The 25,798-nt window shown below is 37.6% G+C and overlaps 1 protein-coding gene across 1 annotated transcript in view; it reads right to left on the minus strand.

The window, feature by feature from the left end:
- The window catches only part of EXOC3 (exocyst complex component 3), a 25,028-nt gene extending 1,571 nt beyond the window's left edge, over positions 1–23,457 (minus strand). The window contains exons 1-10 of the mRNA XM_009885890.1: positions 23,273–23,457; positions 18,392–18,611; positions 15,687–16,368; positions 11,071–11,188; positions 7,556–7,681; positions 6,861–6,961; positions 6,266–6,376; positions 5,365–5,515; positions 3,870–3,992; positions 1,101–1,262 (exon numbers count right to left, since the gene is read on the minus strand). Of these exons, the coding sequence (XP_009884192.1) occupies positions 1,101–1,262; positions 3,870–3,992; positions 5,365–5,515; positions 6,266–6,376; positions 6,861–6,961; positions 7,556–7,681; positions 11,071–11,188; positions 15,687–16,368; positions 18,392–18,611; positions 23,273–23,416 (1,938 nt within the window). The 5' untranslated portion in view covers positions 23,417–23,457. The remainder of the gene's footprint in view (positions 1–1,100; positions 1,263–3,869; positions 3,993–5,364; positions 5,516–6,265; positions 6,377–6,860; positions 6,962–7,555; positions 7,682–11,070; positions 11,189–15,686; positions 16,369–18,391; positions 18,612–23,272) is intronic.
- Positions 23,458–25,798: the final 2,341 nt, after the last annotated feature.

Consider the following 25,798-nt stretch of genomic DNA (forward strand, 5'->3'; position numbering starts at 1 on the left):
CCCTGTTCTTCTTCATTCAGAGACTTACCCTCAGAATACCAGTGAAGAAAGTCACGTCTTACAAACAATATGTTGTATTTATCCACATAGTAGTATATTCTAGTCTTTAACTTCTGCTCATTTGCCAGCATGAACATTAGGAATAACTCATGTGAAAGCCAGATCTCTTCTGAAACGTTACTTAAAAACTGCCCCTGCGTTAGCTTCCTTGTAGCCATCTGGCCACCAAGGCAGCTTTCAACAACTGATCCACTGAACTGTATAATATCTATTTAATCTCTGGACTATTTTAGTGCTCTTCATTCCAGGTCATCTGGTCCTGCAAATCTAGTATTGTTCATTTCATTTATTCCATAACCTCTTCTATCAACGCCTTAATCTGAAACAGATCTTACACAGAATCCCACATAACGAAGGACTCTGATGCAGGAGTTGCCCAACATCTTCCACAGTGAGCAGAGATGAACGCCACTCCTTCTCCACCCTCCCCAGTTTTTCAGGCTTTATCTTTCTCTGCATTCTTTTTGCATTGTGTCATCTTTTGGCCCTTGGAGCTTTATGCAGTTCAAGACTTAAGTATTTATTTTAGGCCTATCTTGTATGTTGTTTCTCAAATACCTTTTTTTGGCCTGTCTTTTCTATTTCTACTGCACTTTAAATGGGGTCAACGCTAAATGAATACACTGCACGCTACTTAGGTGATAAGTAACTGCATCTTTTTGATGCAGTATCACTCTTTCTTCCAGCCAGGAAAAGCAAAGCCCAATTTTTTTTTTTTTTTTTTTTAAACAACTGCTTTTTTCTTTCACTTACTACTACAAATGCAGGGTACGTATCTTTGTGAGGGCATTCAAATATTCAGCTGTAGAGAGATGTATAAACACAAAGCAGTAGAAACTGGCGCTCAGGAACTTTAGTAGCAGTCCCATGTGTGTTCAGAAACAATGTCTGTGTCCTCAGCTGGCATCCTTGCCATTCGCATGTCACCCAACATGTTGGAGACATGGAGATCTAACTCTAGCCATTTTCCCCAAGCAGTAACCATGTGTGGTTTCTTTTAAATTACCAGGTTAACAGCATTACCCAAAGCAAATACTTACAGCCGCAAGCTTCTTGAACAGAAATCTGAACTGTTCTGCTTCTTTGATCATTCTTTCTGCACCCTCTTTTCTCTCTTCTGCATTCTTGAAAGATATACGTTTTAACATGATTGCTCTGATGTATTCCACAACCACTCTCCGATGGGCCTCAATAGTCATTGTCTGAAAGCAAAGAAAAAGGTGGTGGATTATGCCAGTGACACCTGCAAACATATTTTTAGTCTTTGAACAATTATTAGGCTTTGAAATGTGTATTTGTACTTAATCACCAGTACACAGTTTTTGCTAATGCTACACATTTTGAGTGGCTTTAGATTTTCAGAATGCTAACAGAAATGAAAACCTGTCCTTCCCTAATGAAAAGTATGTGCCAGTTACAAGAAAGAGACACAACAAACCCAAGATTTCTCTAATTATACATCTGAATTATTTTTGAGGAGCAAAGACAGAAAAAAACCCCATGAAATAATTTGGATGATCTTTAGACCAGACCTGTGCTTGGCCTTGCAGCGTTGCTCTTTATATCTGGTCAAGGAATGACCAGCCATCACAAAGGCTTCTGCTGGAGAACTCCAGTACATTGCATAAAGCATTGCAGATCTTGCCTACATTATCTGTGCTCTGTGTCAAGTCTGGTACGAAGCCTGGAGAGCCAGCAGCAGTCACTTTCTCAGATCTTCCTTGATTGCTCTGCTGTTCTGCGCTCGTCTTTTTATAGGAAATACCTACTGGTGACTAAGTGAAGAATCTAGTATTGGTGCAAAAGTAATGCTGAGGTTTGGAAATAAAGGACAAAACAAAAACCCCACAACCTTTACATGTTTTTTCAACTCAGATGTAAGGAGAATCCACAAGTCCTCAGGTGTTTGGGTTTTTTTTTTCCCCCCCTAAGCATGGTGGCAAAGTTACTTACAATGAAGAAATCTGCTTAACAGGTACCCACAAACTTTTTATCATGTTTTATTAGTATATATCAAGCTTTAGTTTCAATCAACATGTTCCTTTCTAAAAATTTTGGGGAAAGGTTTCAGGAAAGAGATAAAAGAAAAAAAAAAAAGAAAAAAGAGAAAACAGCAGAATGCAAAGTCTTGGAAGTCACAGCCCTCAATCAGGACACAAAGTCCTGCTCTCAAGGCTGTGCAGAAACACCAGTTTACTAGTTGTTCAGGGATGACTTCTCTTGCATTGGTGGAATTGATACCTATTACACAGAGGAAAATTAACTGCACAGAATAGATTGTGGGAGACTGACATGTATGTCCCATCCCACTGAAAAGTGAAGAAGACCAGCTCAACTACCACTGAGAAAAAGAACACTCAAGAAGAGCCAACACTGTGATGACAGGGCATTCACTTCACACTTGAGGAAAATGGCAAAGCAGAATGACTGTAAGATCCAGATCCTCCCTGCTCCAGAACAGTGTCCTTCCCATTGGGCTATAGTCTTTTTGCAGGTGCTCTGTTCATGTGGCTTTTAAAAACTCGATTTTCAAAACAGGCTTAACCAAGAATATTTTAAAACCAGAAAAAAAAAGCCCACCCCAAACGAGAGAAAGAAAAGCGTGTCCCATCCAGTGCTAGAACATACACTGTCTTGTGTGGGAGATTTTTTTGTGCTGGGAGACAGTGGAATAGGAGGTATGATGAATGCCAAAATATGTTTGTCATCTTCTTCCCCATAAGGTGGCAATAAACACTACGTGATGAAACACATGGGACTGCAGATTGGTATTAACACTTGAAGAAACTCATGCCAAGCACTATTACCTCACAGCAACAAGCCAAATCTGGAAAAAAAAGCTGTTCCATGGATATAGACTAACTCTGGGACTCACCTAACTTTTTTTGCGTACTTTTTCTCAACTGAAAATGCGTATTATTCACTTACGTAATAACGCCTGTAGGATCTGCAAATACTGAAGGTTAAGTGGTCATCAGAGGAACTTTGAGCAGTCCCCTCTATCTCTTTAAGATTTAAGGTAAGAAAGAGCAAGTGTATGATTTTGAAGCTGTCTTTTAAGCTTCGACTTTGTAAGGATTTGTTCAAAGACCTCACCTAAACCATGATCTTGCTAGCTTCAAATATTTCTTATGGAAATTCTTCTCAGGGAATCATTTAAGACATGCTATCTTAACTACAGAAAACTGACTTTAATTTAATAAAAGATAAAAACAAGTACAAAAATACTACAGATTAAAGGATAATAGAGAAATCGAGGTATCCTTTGACAGACAAAAAGAAAAAAAAAAAGATGACCTAACATAGCACATTATGCTGTTGTAACTGCACTTTAAACATGAATCATACATTTCTTAAACCTTATGGCACCAATTTAACTATACCTCATTGTAGACATTAAAACTCTGAATTACAGAATGTGCATTTATAAAAAAATAATTACAGGCCAAACTAGCAAAATTAGTTTCAGACAAGCTAATTTTATCTGACTACAAGCTTTTGAGGAGAGATAGAAAAGTACAAACTGGTAAGAACACGATCTAGTAACAGGCCAATACATTTTCTGGACTAAATCCTGCAACTCAGATCTGTCTTTGACAATATTATATGGCAGTGAACAAAAAAGATGACAGAGAAATATTAGATTCGGACTTTTACAATGTGATCATGAACATTTTTTCCATTTCCACTGATGAATCAATTCCAATTTCTGTATTCCAATTCTGAATGCCATTCAGTGTTCAGAAATTGCAAACCAACATGATATTCGGAGTACATTAGCACAGTATCATAGAACATTTTGCACCTACCTTTTTATAAGGCTTTTTTATTTTAGCGAAGTCATTGAAATAATCCTCTACAGTGACACAGATAGTCCCCACTGCATTAGACCCCATCAACCACTTCTTTGTCATCAGCTCATTGAGATGTGGCTGAGAAGGTAACAAATGTTTGATCAGAACAAATTTTTGGCACTTTCATCATATCAGTGCAGTTACAAAAAAATAGGAGACGATTTTAAGCATCATACATTTCTAAACTACATTCCTTCAATAGGAATAAGCAGTTAGTGTAGGAAAACGATGTGATCAGTTGTCAGAATGATAGTTGCCACAAAGCGCTATCCTGATATACACACTGGGCCTATATGTAAACTACCTGCACTAACCTGAGCATTTGTTTCATATGAATTCCCTAAAATCCTTTATAACGTTCTCTATTTAAATGTCTACACTAAATAAAAAAATTAAGATCCAAGGACAAAATAGGTGTAAGAGCTGACAATTCCAATTTTAAATATGAGGCACTTTTAAACTTGTGATAATGCAACTTCATGCTTGATTTCTTGAACAGCTACTGGCTACTCAGTTGCTCCTTTTTGATGGCCCCACAAACTTCCTGTGCCTATACCAAATTTGGTGGCCTATGTGCTTTACTACTCCACAATACATAATTCCAATGTTCTCTACATCTACGTACCTATCTTGCTTTGTTCTCCCCAGAGGAAGAATTCTTTACATATTAGAGCACGGTATTTTATAAATTATAATAGTGACATAAAATTTGAGGTTAATGAATTTCAAAGAATGGTCATTAGAGTAGATGGAGTGTCTTCTCATAATCAGCGAGCATAGTTCATGAGAAATATAGCTTTTGCTTAAAAGCTCCAAGTTTAAAATAAACACTGCTCCCACATTTTTCTTAATGTGAGTAATTCAAGGTATTTACATTAGTTCAAAATATTATTACAACTCTAATAAGTCCCAGAGCACCTTTCTTCACCCCTACTATTCCTCTAATTTCCCTGCCTCCCTCCCCATACTCCCAATTTCTTTTTAGTAATAAAAAGAATTATTTTTTTTTCCCTGAGGGATTCTATACAAGAAGCTAGAATTCTTAAACATGGAAATTTATCAGTCACAAAAGGGCCCCCCTTTAGAGTCAATTAACTATCTTAATTATAGATGTACTGCACCTGTACAAAGATCATAACATCAGCAGTAGTTTCCCAAGTAATTCTCAAAACTCAACTATATAATGCTAAGTACAATCTGGTAGAAGATACTCACTATATATAAAGGACCTGCCTGAAGTCATCCTGTGCAATATAGTTAAGCAACCTTTTGGTCTCCTACATGCAAACTACACCAGTGAAGAACAATACTGATGTTTACTGGCATTGTGTCAGCACATCACCTATAAAATATATTTAGCAATCAAAAGGCTTTATAACTACTTCATTGCTGACTTATTTTTCCTTATAAAATAATACTTGTGGGTTTTTGAGGGGAAAAAAATTCTAACCTCTAAATCCATGAAGACTTCATCTAGCAGGCTAGAGCATCCTTCTTTGGCAATGATGTCTAAAGTTGCATCCATGCTTGCATGACTGCTTGACAATGTATCTTCCATTTCAATTTTCAAGTATTTTCTTTTCAGACTGATTATAGATTCTCTGTGACAAATAACAATGCTTTTCATCATGCACTGATGCACAACTGCATTGCTACTAAATTTTCAGAGTGCATACACAGAAAGAGATATACTAGACAGTCTTATTTTTGCAAGGGGAAATAATGCCTGGTGCTTGCTTTGGAAGCCTTAATTTACCCTGCAGTACAATTTTTCGAGTGATCAACCTAGACTACTTGTATGTTCGTAACAAACTACTCCTGATTTGCAGACTTGAGAATGGAAGCAGATACAGACAAACATGGGGTTGGATTGCTGAACACTGAAACATGAGCAATGAGGATTTCTTTCTTCTGTTTTGACATTTGTAACAGAGCAAGCTCTACCTTCACTTTTCTCCAGTTGAGTTCACCTTGATCACACTGCTTGAAGGTAAACTGTGAGAGATCAAACGTAAGAGAACATGGCAGGCCCCAGACAAACTAACTGCAATGACTTTTTCAAATTCTGAAAGTTGAAGATAAATTTTTCTTTGGCAATGAAATTCTTGGAATAACAAGTGGATTTTCACTGGTGAGGGGCAATGGCTTGGCTTGCCAAAGGCAAGGGCAATCACAGTATCTGCCTCTTAAAACAGTAACATACTTAAACCTGTTGTTTAGTTGGCTAAACTATCTTAACTGAAACTCTCTTTCTATACAAAAGAAGAGAAGGTCCTGGGAACATGTGGTATTATAAATGAAACATTGATACTTATTTTTTCTCACAATACTGCAAGAACATGCAGACTTACTTAAAGGTTTGACAGTTGTTGATGACTGCAATCATGTATTGAACATAACATTGAGGATACTGACGATTTTTAAGATGTTCTTCTTTATACAACTGTGCTTCATCCTTGTACCTGTAACATACACAAGGAATTGCATTAAACAGACAAAAATCTGGAATAACTTAAGTACACCTGTAGGACCAAAGGCTCCACAAGGGCCTGTCAGGTATTTAAAAGTATTTTATAAAGGGCTTGTTGCTCATGTGATGTTTAGACTCCCTGTTCTGGGCAGAATCCAGCCAAGGAGGTGCGTTGTGTCTTCTTTATGAGAAAGAAATATAAAAGAAAGTGGAACCGACTCCAAAAATTAACAGTCATTTGCACAGAGGAACTGGAAGTGCCACTCACCAGCACAGAAGAACTTCTGTGGCGAAACTGGGGAAGGGAGGAAGAAAGGAAGAAACGGAAAGGGAAGAAAAGCTTGGTTGGCATGGAAGTGATAGGAGAAAGACAAAGCAAGAAAGAAACATTCATAGGAAAAAACAAGTATTGGAATAGTGGGAACAGAGAAAGGCTGAGGCAGGATAAAGCATTTATATTTTAAAAATAATGTTACCTTGTTAGAAATGAATTCATTTGTTGAAGACATAGAAGGAGTACCTTTGTTTTCAAATCTTCATTTATCTGAGCAGCCACCTGAAGATTCTGCTCAAACATCTAAGTTAAAAATAGTTTAGTTATGAAGACAGACCTGTATCAGTGGTAAATCAAAGACAAAACTCCTATATTGTTAGAGACTAACTAGCACCAGCTCTACGTATGTTGTTTTTTTTTTTTAATTGAAAAAGTCCAGACAATTGCTGCTGACTAAACAAACAAAAAAAAAAATCACTATTTCCATAAGTGTAATTAATAAATTATTGACAACCATTAAAGTATGCTGCAGTTTTCTCCTTATACTGAAAACAGTTGCATTCTTTCTTCAGCAAAAAAGTACTTAATATTTCTAATTCAGACCTAAGTAAAAGCGGTTAACTAAATACAGGTATCAACTAAATAGGCTGGGAAAAATACATTTCTAATCTACACATAAAAAGAACTAAGTCTTTAAGTGTTAAAAAGGCAAGTAAAAACCTCAGAAGAAGCACCCCCTCCAACTAACAACTCTACAGGAAAAAAACAAATTATACTTCAATAGACATAGAAACAATGACATTCCAAACACTTTGGTTCCTCCCTCCAGTCCCTCCATTCCCCCAAATTCATGTACTGCTTCTGTAGATTTTCTAGAATAACAAAGTTCTCTTTTACCTGAAAAACAATAGCTGGGAGTGTAGTCTGATAGTACCCATCTTGATCTGCTTCCGGTTCAGTTTCTTTTATCCAGTCTTTTTTATCCGTCTCCAGTGCTTTTCGTAGCCAGCCAATGATGTTAGACTGCATTAAATAAAGCAACCAAGAAAAAGAATTATTTTTTTTTAGTTTAACACAACAAAAAACCCCCACTGCAATATTTGGAATAGCAGCCACTTCCATAATGAAAAGTGGCATAGTAACAGATACTGTTCACCACTCTTGTCATCCCTACAGGATGTAGGTAACTTAGACAAACTAAAATTTGCTCCAAACTCAAAGAGCAAGTAAACATGTTGATTCTGACAAACTGACTAACTTTGGAAGCATTTATTAAGCCTTAGGCTTTAGGTTGCAAACTGAATTTTTCAACAATTGAAAAACTTAGGGTAAAACTTGATATAAGAAAATTAGCACATACTGGCTTGTAGTTCCTTTTACCTACATTTTAGGAAACTGATGCTGGTTACCCTTGGGGACAAAACCCCAGGATTAGATTAAATGAGTTTTGTTTCTTGGAACTTAAGGCTGCAGTAAACAGTGATGGAGATGGAATAGTTGGCTCTTCTCCCATCCAACAAGCACATTCTGCAGCAAACAGACATTAAGAACAACTGTTTTTAGAACTAGATTCAGTCAGTTTTCTGATCACTTGCATGACACAGATACCATGGACATATTTGTAAGAGTAGGTAATAAAGCATGTTTACTAAATATGTAATTGGATTTGTTGATTTGTCTATCTAAAAATATTTTCAAAGGGTTGAAGCTTTCTGCCTCTTTTCTACTTTGTTCACATTTAGTTAGGATCTGTAGTAATATAAAGGTTCATACTTCTTTTCAACGCGTAACAGCTATATTAGTGTGCCTTGCCATGCAAAATTAAACATGACCAGTAAGTACGTACAGAAAGGGCATTTTTTCATGTATTAAATCAATATCTTCTGGTCAAAACTCCTATCATCAGACAGGATAAAGGAAGAAACTGAAAGCTACCGTCCTGCACAAGAACAGATGTTGACCACAGACCTGTAGTTTTCTTCTCTTTTTGGCTACAGTGAATGGACTATCAAATGCTGTATCTGCTAAGCACAGGTAGTACCATCTTCAATTATGTGAAACAATGTACTTTTTTTCCTCATAAGCATGGAACTGCTCTGATGAGATATGATTTGCAAGGAAGAATTAATGTTTTAAGCCAGCAGCCCAGGGGACATCAACATTTTTCACCTTAAGATCATCATTTACAAGAATTTTTTTCCAGCTGAAGTCCTTAAAAAAAAAAAAAAAAATCTATTCGAAATCTGTAAAATCTATTAGCATTTTATTTCTTATGAAAAGGAGACATTTTTTATCGACTTAAACATCAATATTTATTTTCTACTTGTGACTATGAACTTACTTTCATTTACCCAAACAGAACTAGCTATATTCTGTTTATAAGCAGTTTTAAACACAACATCAAAAGAAATAAAGTATAAGTGGGGATGTGTAGAAAATTAGATCAGCCTGAATCCTGTGAAATATATAGGCAGAAAATATTGAAACTGCCTTAAAAAGAGGACACAACCAAAAATCAAAACCATCAGAACCACTCTGTGTTTAACAGAATAGCAGTTTTGCTTTATTTTATTTATAGAATATAAATACAACAATGTTCTGTATATAATATTTTTCAGTAAGTAGGGCAAAAACATTTTTGAAAAACCAATATAGGCATATTTTTTTGTATTAAGAGGGGACAAAATGAATTCGAATGCATTTCCTAAGTCAAGACAAATGTAGCTTGAGAAAACAAACCAATGGGTTTTTTTTGTCCTAAAGGTAAGTGCAGAGAAATAAACTTGCATAAAAGTCCTAGTAAAGCCAATGTGAAGCAGAGCCTCTACTGGCAACTTCCTTGAGACATAACAAGATCGGTTCATATTATTGTGATGAGTATCAAGTCCAAGTAATTGCTGTTGCTGGACATGTTGTAGTGGCTGATACATTCAAAGAAGCAAAAAATTTCCCTCCTCTGCTTGACAGAGCTCCTAAGCTTAGGAGGGGCAGGAATTCAATTCAACAATATAAGAACAGCAAGTCCGAAATTACAACTATTCCAATATCCAGTCTCAGAAGCAATCAACAGTGGATCTTTAAAGAAAAATACATTTTAAAACTTGACAGTCACATACTGATTCCTTTGCCATGTAGTTGACCAATTTCCAGTGACTTTTAGGATAACCAAGAAGTAGTGTCTTCATATTTAGGATGCACATGAAAGGGCATCCACACAAGGGAATTATGCTCATGCAGTTGACAAGCATAAAAGGAAAATGACTGTTAAAAGAATCAAACTGGCAAACATGAGCATCTTGATTACCTTGAAAAGGTCACATCTGTATCAAATTTTGACGTAGTTACTATAGGGACCAAGCTGCATTCAGTAGCTTGCAAGTATAGTAATACCTAACATACTAGCACTATGAATTTAGCTATATGAACACTGAAATTCCTTCCTTTCTAATAAAATATGATTAATACGATCTGTAAAGCATAATTATTCCCTGAAATGTCATGATTTACATCTATAAAATCATCTGATTATAAATTTATAAACAAACCTGCATAAATACAGGCTCAGCAGAGAATGGATTGAGAGCAGCCCTGAGGAGAAGGACCTGGGGGTGCTGAGTGATGAGAAGCTCAACATGAGCCAGCAATGTGCAACTGCAGCCCAGAAGGCCAACCGTATCCTGGGCTGCATCAGAAGAACTGTGGCCAGCAGGTCAAGGGAGGTGATTCGGCCCCTCTACTCTGGTGAGAGCTCACCTGGAATACTGCATCCAGCTCTGGAATTCCCAACATAGGAAAGACCTGGACCTGTTGGAGCGGGTCCAGAGGAGGGCCACAAAGATGATCAGAGGGGGTGGACCACCTCTGCTATGAAGACAGGCTGAGAGAGTTGGGGCTGTTCAGCCTGGAGAAGAGAAGGCTCCGGGAAGACCTTATTGTGGCCTTCCAGTACCTAAAGGGGGCCTGCAGGAAAGCTGGGGAAGGACTTTTTACAAGGGCATGTAGCAATAGGATAAGGGGGAATGGCTTCAAACTGGAAGAAGGAAGATTTAGATTAGATATTAGGAAGAAATTTTTCACTTTGAGGGTGGTGAGGCACTGGAACAGCTTGCCCAGAGAAGTTGTGGAAGCTCCACCCCCCGAGGCGTTTAAGGCCAGACTGGATGGGGCTTTGAGCAACCTGGTGTAGAGGAAGGTGTCCCTGCATACGGCAAGGGGGTTGGAACTCAATGATTTTCAAGGTCCCTTCCAACCTAAACCATTCTATGATTCTATGATAGTATATGCAAATTTATAAAAGTAGTGATATTGAGTTAACATTTGTCACATTAGTTTCCTCTGATGGAGGAACAGCACTGAGGCACTAATGCAGCTATTAACTCATCCAAAGGTGTCTTTCTATTATTATTACTCACAGTAAGTGTTGACATATACTTGCTCAGAAGCTGGTCTACCACATTTTGCGAAATCAGAGGATTCAGAGAATTTACATCCACTTCGGGACACAGTTCTGAATTTCCCATCATCTCTGTACTGAGTTTAAAAAAAAAAAAAAAAAAAAAAAAAGACATTGCAGATTAGTAAAGAAAAGTGAGACAAAAAGTTAAAAACTATGCAGCTTTTTTTGTATGACCACTGTAAGGGGCAATTTTCCAATATCTATACATTTAAAAAAGTTTTTTACAGTAACTGCAACAATAAATGCATTTACAAGGAAAGTAAATAAAACTATATAAAAGAAAGAACAGGATTGTAAAAGCAATAGCCCAGTGTATATTAAAAAAAAAGTTAGACATTTTAAATACTCAACCCTTTCATGTGTTTCTAACTTTATGTACAAGAATTGCTTAAGACTGAATAAAAGCCAACTGGTTCAACCTGTGGGCTCTTAATAGGGGACATTTTTATATGTCCTTTAAATTTCAGAGGTGATGACAGACAACTTTCCTATTTTGAAATTCAGAATGCATAAAAGCAATGAGAAGTACAATACTCTCCTCAGAGTTTCTCAAAAGAGCTTCTTGTATCACATCCATATCAAAGCTAAAATAGATTAAAAGAAAACCTACCAATACTTCTTGTATTGGTAGAGAATACACCTAATATAAGATGAAGAGGCATATTGCAGGCCAAATCTAAGGTGCACTTCATGCGCACTGTATTGTAACAGCACCATTAGCTATACCTGCTTGCAAAGGAAAATCCTTGATTTTATAGGGTTAGAAAGAAACTAGATCAACCCTCAAAATATTTTTCCAGGCTTATATAAAGTTAACACTATATGTGCATCTATATATTATAAGATTATATAATAGAGTTGCTTGTGTAACTAAAACAAAAAAACAAAGCTATGCCAAAGCACAACATAGCAAGAACTCTTAATATTTAATGCTGAAAAAATCAATAACTCAAAACCAGACTCTTCAGAGAGTGCTTTATTAACAGTTGATGGAAATATATTCAATCATAATAACAATCATAATAACATAAATAATTTCACATTCCATTTCTAGTGTGCTTTTCAGAAGCAAGCCACAAATGCTATTAAAAAAATATTCCTAAATAAGTGCTTAGTTTGTATATTTCTGCAAGCTAAAGTTGTTTCCTGGGTATATGCAGTGTGACATCACAGTGGTGCTTCCACATTATGGAAAAAAAAATAAAAATCTCAAAGCTCTAAAAAAAACCCCAAACAATGCTATGGCTAACTACTTAAAAAACAAAATTCTTGTCTTTGAAACCGTAAAAGCTATTGTAACTGAACACTTTACCTTTGTAGTGTCTTCCTGAGCCTGTAGGAAAAGAGGCTGAAGATATCTTAAGTGGCTCAAGCTATTCAGAAAACTGAATTCCATTCTGTTGCTGTTTACATCGCATAATAGCAGGACCTGCTCTAGGCTTATTCAGGGGAAATGTGAGCAGCTGTTTATGGCACTGTGCCATATTAGAAAATATTTCTAGCCTCATTATACCATCATTATCCCTACTTCACAAGGCCACAGATACATTAAATCTTTCTCAAACTTATCAATTGAGACCCCAAAACAAAGACCACAGGCTTCTACCTCCAGCCCCCAAGGACAAAAATTCTTCCTATACACAAATTCTCTTTCCTGATTGCCACAACTGAAGTGTCGGGGGGAAAGGAAGCGATAGACAATTAGAAGTGTCAGGAGGCTTCTAACTGTAGGGAAGAGTTATTTCCCTTCAACAGAAAGTTTATATCAAGTTGAAATTTCAACCAGAACTGTATTATCTGGAAACTAACATTTTAGAAAGCTTCTATTCTGCCTCCTATGCCAGGCTTGCCACCAATCCTGCTCTGTCTCATAAAAAGAGGTACTTGATCCAGAGACAGCATCCAGCTAGATATGTAGTACCTTTCCTTCTGTTCCTTGGAGTGAAGATTGTTGACATTGTCCGTAGCAATGTTGTTGAATTCTTAGCGGTTTTGTTAACATTTGATCAGTACCTGATAAAATGATGTTATGAATATGGGCATCAGGGTCTTAATAAGACTTATATTTTCCCTAAAACACAGATTAGGGTCCTGATCCCAACCTGGTACAGATTTAATCATAGCAGTATGTTTCCAAAGCTCTCATTAACTTAAATATGAAAGAGAAATACATCTAGCATAGTAAAATTCCATCCCACTCAAATATTAAAGGCCATTATTCCACATGGAGCACCACTTTATTTCTTAGTTATGAGCTGAATACAGTTCTAAAAACAGCTTCCAAGACATGCTCTGGTAAAGAGCAAGATTCTTTAAAAAAAATCAGTCTTGCAAATCTTGTAAGCAGAAGTTATGCATGGCTTTCTTATCAATTCATTACACAGAAAAAATGCTTCTTTTAATTGGTCAGTATTTTCTCAGCTGGTTTTGAAGTGCAGCTGTAATATGCAAATACAAATTTATATGTTCCCTCTAATACTCAATTTAATAAAAACAGAGAAAGATTAGAAAGGAAAAAAAACTATCTTCCACCATATAATGTTCCATAAAAGTGAACAAGAAATGCAACAGCAGTTTAGAACCTACTTTTCATATAGGGAAAAGAGGGTGAAATATCATAGAAACACGGTTCTCATGAGGTCATATAGGTCATCCTCTTTCACAGTTTATAATAAACATAGGCCTGTAGAGAGTTGGTTTATTGTGTTGGTAAGAGATGTCCAGCAGCTGAGACTTGGTAAGCTCTGCAAGTATCCTGCTTGAGCACTTTACTTTCCCACTCAAGCCTGAACTGATTTCTTCTTCCACTGTCCAATACGAACATAAAGAACAGCTAATTATCATCCTCTTTATAGCAATTTATTGTAATCTGTAAGAATACAATTATCCTCTCAGGCTTTTTTTTCTTTTTTTAAATTTTCTTTTAAGAAGGCAGAAACTCAAAGCCTTAATTTTTCCTGAGATCCTTCCCCTAATATCCATCACACTTGTTACATGCATATACAGGGGAGAAGTGCATTTTCAGATACCTTGTATAGTATCTGCTTCTCTCACTCTTTTGCGTCCTTTCAAAGACTTTGCCATCAGATGCTACAGGCCATATAACTTGCTTTAGCAGGAATTACTCTTTTTCATTTGTTTGCCTTGTAAATAAATGCAACACTGGCTTTCCTCCCTCCCTTTGCCCTTCCTACCACAGAGTACACGGATTGAGATATTTTAGCTTTGAATTGTCTAACTCAATAGCAATCTGCTCTACTTTCTGGGGGAAGGGCAATTTTAAGACCACAAACTGTCCTACTGGAACATCAGCCCCAGGACATAAGTGAAGAACCTGGGCACCTAGGCCATGCCCCTATAGGTAGAGGGATTCACATATTTCTGATTATCGTTCATTGTGGAGTTATTCCTCTGGCCTTCTGTTAACAAAGAAGAAAAGGCCAATGAACTCAACTCCTTTATCTGATCAGTAGCTATACCCTTATTAGAAGCTGCATCTCTCATATATCCTGCACAGGTATGTAAGTATGCATTAGTGGTTGCTCCTGATTGTTCCTTGCAGGCAAGAGAAGCAGAACTTTGCAGTGTAGAGCAAAGCACAGAGCTCTAAGCAGGAAATGAATCTTAAATCTGGTTATAACAATTCTATGGAACAGTATCATCCCCTACCTATTTGCTTTATGGTATTATATTCTAAACGTATGAAGCATCCAATTTGTTGAATTAGTGAGATTGAACAATTGAAGACGGCAAAAGTGTACACAGTGCAGACTCTGGGTCAATGCCAGCTATTGAGAACAGGATTACAGTCATGAGCCATAGAAAGACTAGCATTACTTTTTCCCAAACAAATCAGTTGCCCTAGTAACTACATGCCAGCAAAAACTAAACAGTTGCCATTTGAGCTGTTTCTATCTGGAGGATAAAAAAAAACAACAAACAAACAAAAAGAACCAACAAAATGCTTAAGTTATCCCAACAAATCACACCACTCAAAAGAAAAGAGTTTCAAGAGTATCACAGGAGACAACCTGTAAGCCGAAATTCTTCTAAATAAACAAACGACCACACAGTTCTGAGAGAAAACCTGAAGGAAGTTACTACATTCTTTCCGTTTAACAGTAATGAAGCAACACTGAAACAGTCCCAACCCCTGTAAAAAAGAACAATAGAAACTTAATAACCATACAAATCTTCTGCGGCTGTGGCCAACAACAGGCATTTTGTTTCACATACATGAGCTCTCGGTTTCTTCTGCTCTTCCCAATACTTCACCAAACTGGCACACAAAGACAAGGTTACTCTAGCTTCAAACAGGTCTAACTGCATTAAAACCTCAAGCTTACAAAGCAACTCAAAAGTCACATATATTAGAAAATGCAAACAAGTTTTAAGGAGCAATTTCCAGAAAGCAAAATGCTTAACAAATATCAAACCAGTAAGTTTTTTACTGTCATCCCTCTTTTGTTTTATATTCTTACATGTCAATAGACATGCAAATACTAGCACATAAACTGTGTTTTGCATGCTTACTTTTAACTATTGCTAACAGAAAAGATAAGAGGACCTTACCTTTTGTATGTATTTAAAACCCAAGTTAGAAGGCTAACGATCTCATTTGCTTCCAGATCCTCTGCAGCAAGCTCCTGCATGCGGGTGGACAAAGCTTGATGGTACATGTTTAGCAATTTGTTGAAAATGTCATAATGTGGAGGAAAACATTGATCCAGCAGGGTTTTAGCCACAAGCAGGTCATCAAGGACGTATTTACGTATGATTTCTAGATGGCGCACAAGCCACATTTTGTCAGATTCTCTAGTATCTGCTTGAGTGCCTTCAATTCGTGTACTCACAGTTCTTTCTAAAATGTTGAACATCTTTTCTTTCCACTTCTTTGGTCTGCCAGGAGGTATAAAACCAGTTTGTTTTTTCCGATCTAACATGCGCCTGTCAATTTTCTCCTCCCTCTCAATTATTCTAACAACAGAAACAAGCAAGGTTGGATCTCGACGGACTGTAACAAGAGATCTTTGAACCACCATCCAAAGTTGCTTTGCCAACTCCTCAGAAAGTTTCTGCATATCCCCAAAGTACGTATGGATGAGGTTCATGTCATGTGTGTTTTTGCTGTCCATGCGATACTGCTCATACATCAGGTTATCACGAGAACACTCTAAATCCATCAGTTTTCGATGAGCTTGCAGAAGTTCCCCTCGTTCAATCAGATCTTGGGTCTCCCTGACTATCTCTGGAACTGAAACAACAGCAAAAAGGAAGAAAAAAAAGAAGTAAACCAACACAATCAAAATACAAAAAATAAACACAAGACAATAAAAGCACTAGGAAACAAGATGAAGATCAGCTGTAGTAAATATTTTGAAATAATTTAAAGGAAATTATTTTGAATTATTAAAAATTGCTAGTAAATGCTATGTGTCTTCATACTTTTATTAACTACAATGCTCCATTTTGATCAGTGGCTAAACAAACTAGGAATACAGTGCCAAGAGAACATAATTTCCTTTCTCTTCCTTGCTCCCTCCTTAAAAAGAAGAAAAGAAAAGGTCCATGAAAGTCTACCATGAAAAAAATTGCAGTAAAAGCTTTTTGTATAAGAAAGCTAGTAACTTGCCTGACTAAAAGTCACTTACCCTGGTGAACCTGAGGCTGCATATACCCAACAAATACTGAATTTTACCTCCTTGAAGGAACAGTTTTTGCCTGTCTAAGGCACAAAGGAAGAATAGGAATTTTCTGTATAGGAAGAATAGGAATTTTCTGTATAGGAAGAATAGGAATTTTCTGTATTATTTTTCAGTATTTGAGGAATACTATAGAAGAGAATTAGGATCCTGAGGGTGAAAGAACTGAAAATCTCAGCAGAAAAATTGTCACTACAAACAAGGCAGCTAGTAACAAAACTGGCACCTCCAAAAAATGATTGAAAAGACAGTTATACACCATCATTAAATATGATGAAAACCACTTGGGTTTATAAAGCATTTGTTTTACTCACAGTGAAGTTAACATCAGCTATACTCTTTAACAGTCCTGGGGGGAGATACTTCACACTAAAAACCTCTCAGAATGCCAGAAAAGGGGCTTATTGTCTCAATTGCATTCAGTGTGAAAGAAAATAACATCCCCAAAATAACTGAGCACTGGAACACACAGAATTTTGTTGTTCTTTGTTTTTTATTGCTAGACATTGCATGTAAATAGAAATACTACTCTAAGTTGCACACCATATCCCACTTTGGTACTGCAGCAGTTAGACACGCTCTTACAGAGATTAAACAAATCAACATGGTATGACTGGGAAACAATTTTTCTTTGTAGCTACATTTTGTGAATTACTATCAGGAGAGAAGGGGAGATAAAAGACTATTTAAATGAAATCAAAGGGTTAGGATAGGTTTAGCACCCATAGAGTAAAATTCTTAAAGTTACCTATAAGCAGAAAAGCCCTGGCAAGGAATTCACCCAGATTCAAGACAGAATGTGCCCCAAAGAGCCTGCATAAAAGGACAGGGGTAATCCCATTTTCTTTATCTTTACAGTATTCATTATATCACATTAACATTACTTAATTTTGCAAACCTTTGTAGTTACGCAGTCATGCAAGGAAGAAGTGTCTCCCATGTATAATTTCTTTATGCATGAGTTGGCTTCTGTGATTGTGCTGCCTGATTCTGAAGTGAGGATTGTGCACAGTTGAAACTGAACTTCAGGTAGTTTATACTTAAGCTTCTAACATCAGTGGAAATACTTGAGGCTCCTAACTGTTGTGTGAGAAAGACTACCAGGGAATCTCTGACTAGAGATCCTGCTGGTTCCTATTTTGCCTTTGTTCACAAAGAAATCTTGCTTCCTAAAATCAATGGGGACTATTTTTACCCAACAGACTTGCTGTAGGTGCCCAACTCACTGGCAACATTCCAGATCTTTCCAAATCTCTCTGTACATGCCGCTTGCATATTTCAGTCTTTTATACGAAACATGTTATCCCTGCTACTGATTGCTAGCAAGAAGCTTCTTTGTGACTTGTGTCTGATGATGAGATAGGCCAGACTAGAAGTTCTTACAGTGCAATTTAGACCTGATATATATTAAATGGTTACCAGCTACTTGCGTGAATGTAATTCTTCATTCCCAGTGAAGTTCAAAGTTCTCAATACTACTTGATAACCTTACAGCTTATGGTTATGGTAAAATGGTTAGTACCATTTTAAAGTGCTTTCAGTACATGACAGATTACTTAAAGAACATTAGCTTACCTGAAAAGATGTTCTTGAGATTTTCTACAGCAGCTGCCAGTTGGCTATGTTGCACTACAGCATCCTTAACATCCTTGAGGTTTTCTATGGTGTTGATGCTCTGTCTCCAGTCCTTATTGACATCTATCAAAGACTGCTGAATGTCCTTTACATCATTCAGTGCATTGTGCAGTTGACTTAAACCTGTTCGTACTCCATCTAACTGCGACTGGATTGCTGCCTTAAACACAAAAAAAGACAAAGGAAGAACTCATATCAATCATTATGTATTTTCAACACCTCAAGAATTAATCTTCATTTCAGTATCTAACATTTTTCAGAGGAAAAAAAAAAAAAAACGGAAAAGGTACTATTACAGCTTTCTAAAACCATGTAACTTACTCTGTGTGTGCACACATTCTTTTTTTGAAGTTCTGAAGTTGCATCTAAGTCCTTTAAAACTAGATACAACTGGTTCCCCCACAAAGCTAACATAGGAGCTTAGGCAGATACATCATCATCTTTCTAAATCTATACTGAACCAGGATCATGGGAAGGCAGAATGAGATTTCTTTGTGTTTCCTTCATAAATTCATTTCAAAGGGGGACAACATAAGAAAACTGATTGAGATGTTTCAACAGAATGCTTGGTATGTACAGATTCACAAAGTATTTTACCCAAGCAATTACAAATTTTGACTGGCAAACAGAAAACATTCTTAAAAAAATAAAATAAAATTCTGAAGTGTTCTAAAAAACAAAATACCCTCTGGCCTGTGGAGCCAGAAAGCCAAAATAATCAAAAGGAATCCAGTCAAAACAAAACCCAACAAAAACCTAAACTGAATAAAATTTTGACACTCTGAAACATCAACAACCAGACCAACAATCTAGACTATTACAGCATAAAGAGAGGTTATCAATATAGATATCTCTTGTCACAGTTGACACTTGAAATAATGACTCTTCAAATAGGCTATTAGTCCTGAACATCATTTGACAGTCCAGACACCATACAGAACATGCATTAAAGTGTGTATCTGAGTGAAAGAAATCAGATCACATCCACAGAATGATTTTTATGTATGTATTTTTAAAGAAATCTGACTAACATTAGATCAGGTGAGTGGAAAATGAAACTGGAAATAACAGACTTTCAAAAGACAAGCCAAAGGGCAGACATCAGTGAAACCTCAGTCGCATATCTCAAGGACTTGAAGTATCCAGTAAAGAAACGAGGCACTAATGGTTTTGCTAAGCTCAAAACACATTTTTTGCCATACTTTTAAAGCCAAAAAGCTTGGGCAGTCATGGAACTTTCTGTCTGATACTAGAAGCCAAAGAGGAAATCCTGCTAACTATGAACAACATTTATTGTGTTTTAAATGTACTGGGAAAGTCCCAGAAAAATGCAGTGATTCTTAAACTACCACTACTTATGTACTTTCAAATTACGACATGCTGATTTTATTGATAAAAATGTATTTTCCTGTCAGACTTAGTACAATTAAGCAGTGGTAAGGCATTTTTATACAGTATTTATCTACAGAACTGCTGCACTAACACATTTTTCCCCTACAGGAACTGAGGTAATTAGGATACTGAAATTCAACATGATACTGAAACACAATCTTCTGAAGCTTGTTTGTCTTCTAATAGTCAGCTGGGGCCAGGGGAGGGGGGTGGGGAGTGAGGCATGTCCTAGTATTACTGACTTCACTTCCTAGAATGCATATTCATTGTAGATTGGACTGACCACCACTGTGTTAAAAAAAAAAAAAAAAAAAAAAAAAAAAAAAAAAAAGCAAGGCATGCTAGGAAAGGGCTCAAACCTTCTCTTTCAAGAGACAGCCCTCAACATTAAGCTATGGAACCAGAATCCTGGCTGCCTGGTCTCCCTAGAGCCCTACGGCTCAAATTCATGGTTGCACAGCTATGAATAAAAAGGTGGAGGATTCAAGCTTGTTTATACTCAGGAAAACCCAAGACCTAGGAACTCTCCTAGGATACAGTATTTCTTCAGGTTGAAAGAAACCCAAAATTTAAGTTCTCCCATTGGCTGAATAAGTGCACAAAGATGGCTGTTAATGCTTATAACTTTCCAGGCTCTGGAACAGAGGCCAAGCCTGTCTTCATCTACATTTTGGACTGCAGAGCCCGGAAGTACCAGCCTCCACTGCTAGCTGGTGCTTATCCACCCATTCTTTCAGAGTTCTGCTAGCATCCCTTACAAATACTCTTTGCTAACTGCCATCAGTCTCACACATGAATCAGGTGAGTTTGGCACAGAACACCATTCCAGACCTCTGCTGCTCCATCCCTGTAAGTGACAACTATTACCCTGGTTCTCCACCCTTCACCCTTGATAAACCTGATTCATCTGAAGAAAATTATGACAAAGATGAAAGCATATCCAGCCAGAAATAAGCACCAAGATGTTCACATTAAAAGATTTACCAAGTGTTCATCGACAAAGATGAAGTAGCTGAAGTTTTTCAACAGTGATCCAACCTCAAAAGTCAGCAACTCATCCAGCTCATGGTCCTGATGACCCTGTCTCTCCATCTTCCACATCACACATATACACAACTTGAATACAGAGCAAGAACACTTCTTACATCCGCTCTGTGCTCCCATACATTATAGTAATTCTTACAGGAAAAACTGCTTTGCTATCCACTGCATCACTAACTATCACCTGTTTCAGAAATATATCCTGAACAGATTAATGGGTATTGTACTTCTTTTTGAAACAGTTATTTCTGACCATCTACAGATGACTGAAGTTCAGGCAACTAAAGGAAAATGACAAGGAAACTTCTTAGCTATAAAGTGGATTTAGGCATTTATAAAACTTACAAAGCTATGTTTAGTCATTACTGTCTATAGAAGCAGTCAGTAGGCAAAAGACCGTGCTCATATACTATAAACAGATCACCATAACTAAATAGTTGATCCATTATTAACAGACTCCACTATATGCTTCCTGCCTTAAATCTGAAAAACCCAGTCCAAGTCATCAGGAAAATTTTTGTTTCTATGCTACAGACAAAAATTACTGCATAATTTGCTAACAAATGTTTTCACTGTGAAAGAAGGCAGGCTCTCTTCTACTTCACGCAGACTCCCACATAGTGAATGGAGTTAAATCCAGTTGGCAGCCAGTCACAAGTGATGTTCCACAGGGCTCAGTGTTGGGGCCACTCCTGTTTAATATCTTTATTAATGCTCTTGACAAGGAGATTGAGAGCACCCTCAGTAAGTTTGCAGGCGACACTCAGGTGGGAGTGTTGAGCTGCTGGAGGGTAGGAGGGCTCTTCAGAGGGACCTGGATAGGCGGGATCGATGGGCTGAGGCCAGTAGTATGAGCTCCAACAAGGGCAAGTGCCGAATCCTGCACTTGGGCCACAACAACCCCATGCAATGCTACTGGCTTGGGGAGAGTGTCTGGAAAGCTGCCCGGCAGAAAAGGACCTGGGGGTGTTGACTGACAGCTGTCTGAACATGAGCCAGTAGTGTGCCCAGGTGGCCAAGGCGGCCAACGGCATCCTAGCCTGCATCAGGAATAGTGTAGGCAGCAGGACTAGAGAAGTGATTGTCCCACTGTACTTGGCACTGGTGAGGCCACACATTGAGTACTGTGTTCAGTTTTGGGTGCCACAGTATAAGAATGACATTGAGGTGCTGGAGATGGTCTAGAAAAGGGCAACAAAGCTGGTGAAGGGTCTTGAGAATAAGTCTTATGAGGAGCAGCTGAGGGACTTGCGGTTGTTTAGTATGAAGAAAAGGAGGTTGAGGGGAGACCTTATTGCTGTCTACAACTACCTGAAAGGAGGTTGTAGAGAGGTGGGTGTTGGTATCTTCTTACAAGTTACAACTGATAGGACAAGAGGAAATGGCCTCAAGTTGCGCCCCGGGAGGTTTAGGTTAGACATTAGGAAAAACTGCTACACTGAAAGGGGTATCAAAGACTGGAACAGGCTGCCCAGGGAAGTAGTTGAATTGCCATCCTTGGATGTATTTAAAAGCTATCTAGATACGGTGCTCAGGGACGTGGTTTAGAAGTGGGCCTGGCAGAGTTAGATAACGGTTGGACTTGATGACCTTAAAGATCTTTTCCAGCCATAACAATCCCCTGATTCTATGAAAGAAGGAGCCATCAAATAGTTGTAGGATGAACTAACTTTTTCTGAAATATAAGGTTAGATACAGTGTATACCAGCTATTTCAATCTGATAAACCCCAAAATATTTCCCAAAACACCATTCTAAGGCTCTAATCAAATTACTTAATACAGTGGTCTAAGATGACTGCTGGCTAGCAAGTACCACTGAAGGAAGAAAACAGAGAGCTCAGTAACATACAGACACTAAACACAGGATAACCTTACTCATATTTCAGGCTGAGTCTGCGTGTGTATGTGCATGCATGCACTAAGATGTAGACATGTGAAGAAGGGGGAAAATCATGGGGTACACGCCCACAAGAGACAGGAATTGATAGATTTTAGCTACCTTCCATAAACCCATGTAAAAGTCAGAGACTAAACTGACTGATATTTTTCAAATGCAAGCATCAGTTTTGTGTTACAAGTTCAGTATTCAATCATTAAGACACATTTGTTGGCTGACAGGCTACACAGCACAAGGGTAGCTGTCCATGGATAAACTGTAGAAGTTACAGGACCTAGGAACACTTAAAATGCTTGAGCAAAATTTCAGTAAGATATACAGCACTAGTCTGTGTTACTTACAGGATGAAAATTTTCTGTTTTGGACACAGAGCAAAAAACTAAAGTCCAACTATCTGGGTGAAAATGTAGAAGAAAAAAAAACAGAAGGGAAAAAATAGAATGTACATTCATGATGCACCGTGGACACTCAGGTTTATCAAACTTCGTACCTTAAGTCGAGCTTCTACTGAAGCCTTCTTACGAGCTTCCCTCCTGCGGTACTGTTCCACTTTATCCAGCTGATCAGGACGCTGAAGCATTCCCGCTACTCTCTGAACAGCTGTTGCAACTGCTTCCCTATCCGTTTCCTCCATTGTTGATTAGGACTTCAAAATGCCTTCATAATTTAACAGTACTGAAAAGAAATACGACATTTTTAGAAAATATATTTTCAGTTGATGGCTATTTGTCATTTCAAAGTTAACAATTTGAGAACTAACTTTGGCAATAAAAATCACAACTTGACAGAAGCATCACTAGAAAGCATTACAAACAGTAGGAATGGGAATTCTAAGAGTTGCATTTGAAGTCACTTAACTCTGTTTCATTAGTTTACCTGAAATGTTCTTTGGTTACTGCTTTTTCATTTACCTTGCTCTCTGTAAGTTTGTATCAAAAAAAGAGAACAACAAAAAAAAAGAACAGCCATCTTAATTTAAAAAAAAAAAATAATCTATCTTACCCTAGAGTAGATTAGTCTATTAAAAGGGGAATGAGATAACCATAAGGAAATATTGTGGCAAGTCCAACCAAAAATCCTAACTCTTCCTGAACTAGAATCTGCTGAAGCTGAGAGAACCATAGTTCCCCTGCAATAGCTCAAATTTGGTACCAAAAGTGTCAAGAACACAGCTGTGGAAGCTCCAAATCCAGAGACTTAACTATAAAACACTTCCATTCACACTTTTGATGGATGATTGTTTTATTTTTTATTTATTTCCTACTATTTGTTTTCAGTTCTTCTCACAGCATCAGTCCTGCAGAGATGCAGGTCTGCAGGGAAATATTAATCAACTATTTCACCTAAGTCTCCAGTGGAATTTCTAGTGAAGTTGAGACATGCACGCAAACTAGTATTAGATTTAAAATGCAGAAAAGGTAAAATTTGCTGGCCACCAAACCAGACCTGTTCTCTCAAGCTTCACTAGCTAATAATACTAATAGAAGACAGGGAGGATCCCAGCCAACAAAGATGCAAAAATATGATGTCCCCAGAATTTCAAGGAACACATCTGGAGTTACTCATTCCTTCCAAATGGAAAAGAACATTTTACCTCTTCACTCTTGGAATCAAATAGAATGTTTTAGGTTCTGCTGCCATGACTACAGATTATAGTCTGTCATATCCACATTATTCCTTGAAAGTATAGCTTTCAAAGCATCACTTAATCTCAATAGATTAATTAGTGATCTGATGAAGACCTGCACCAGCTGCACAGAACTAGAAGAGCAAAAGCAAGAAAACTCATGGGTCAAGAGAAAGACAGTTAATGGGTAAAGGAAAGAAGAAACAACCAAACACGCACCCCTGAATCAAATCAATCAAAACAAAAAAAAAACAGGTGAAGCAAAGGAAATTGCTCACCACCCACCATAGGCCAACCACTGCCCCAGTCAGTCTCCAAGCAATGGCCACCCTGGAAGCCACCTCCCCTGCTTTCTTCTTCCTCTATCCTATTTTTTTATTGCTGAGCATGACATTGTATGGTAGGGAATATCCCTTTGGCCAGTTTGGGTCAGCTGTGCTGGCTGTGTTCCCTTCCAATCTCTTGCCCACCCCAACCAACTCAAAGGGAGTAGAGGACTGAGTAGGAAAAAAGAGAAAGCCTTCACGCTGTGCAAGCACCCTTCAGCAATAGCCACAACACTGGTGTGTTATCAACATTGTTTTAGCCACAAATCCAAAACAAAGCACATAACAGCTGCTATGACTAACGTTAACTCCACCCAACCAAGACCCAGTACAGCATTATCAGAATTAGTCATTTTAGAACTTAACAGACTTTAAAAAGATTCCAGGCAAGGGTTGCTTAAGAGCTGCTCTGTAAAACCATAAGTCTATATCTCAAGTTCTTTCATCTGCTATCTCAAGATCCATATCTCTAGTATCTTCAAAAGTTGTATGCATAAGTATGCATGTATTCCAGAATTATTTCTACAGTGTAAACTCATGGCCTACTTTACCTCCTCAGCTCTGCAACCATACCCATCACTTCTCTACTAATGGCCTGTTTACTTCAAATGAGGTTTGATTTCCTATGATACATCTTAAGGCGCAGAACCTATTCCTACCGCTCACACTTTTGAATGAATGCACTGTTTTTGTTTAGCTCAGTCCATTTCCAAGTTATCAAGACTACATCTATAATTAAAAGTTATTTTAAAATATGAATTTATTACAGAAATGGTATCTGCAATAGACAGCTTTATGCTGAATTATCGCCTTTATTAACAACTCTGGATACATTCAACAAAGTTATGATAGCTTTAACTCACACAGCCACTACCCAGGAACACGAACAAAGTTTATAGTCAGTATCCTGTAATCTCCTAACCGATTACACACTAACTTGCTTGGGTAGAGAGGTTGTTGCACAACTACCAACCATTCAAAATGAAGCTCAAACTTTAGGAAACCACGTCAACCTTACACAGAGGCCAAAACCACAAACATCTTCACAGCTATGCACTGGAAG

The sequence above is a fragment of the Charadrius vociferus genome, unplaced genomic scaffold (assembly GCF_000708025.1).
Source record: "Charadrius vociferus isolate BGI_N301 unplaced genomic scaffold, ASM70802v2 scaffold195, whole genome shotgun sequence".
In the NCBI taxonomy this organism is placed as follows: domain Eukaryota; kingdom Metazoa; phylum Chordata; class Aves; order Charadriiformes; family Charadriidae; genus Charadrius; species Charadrius vociferus.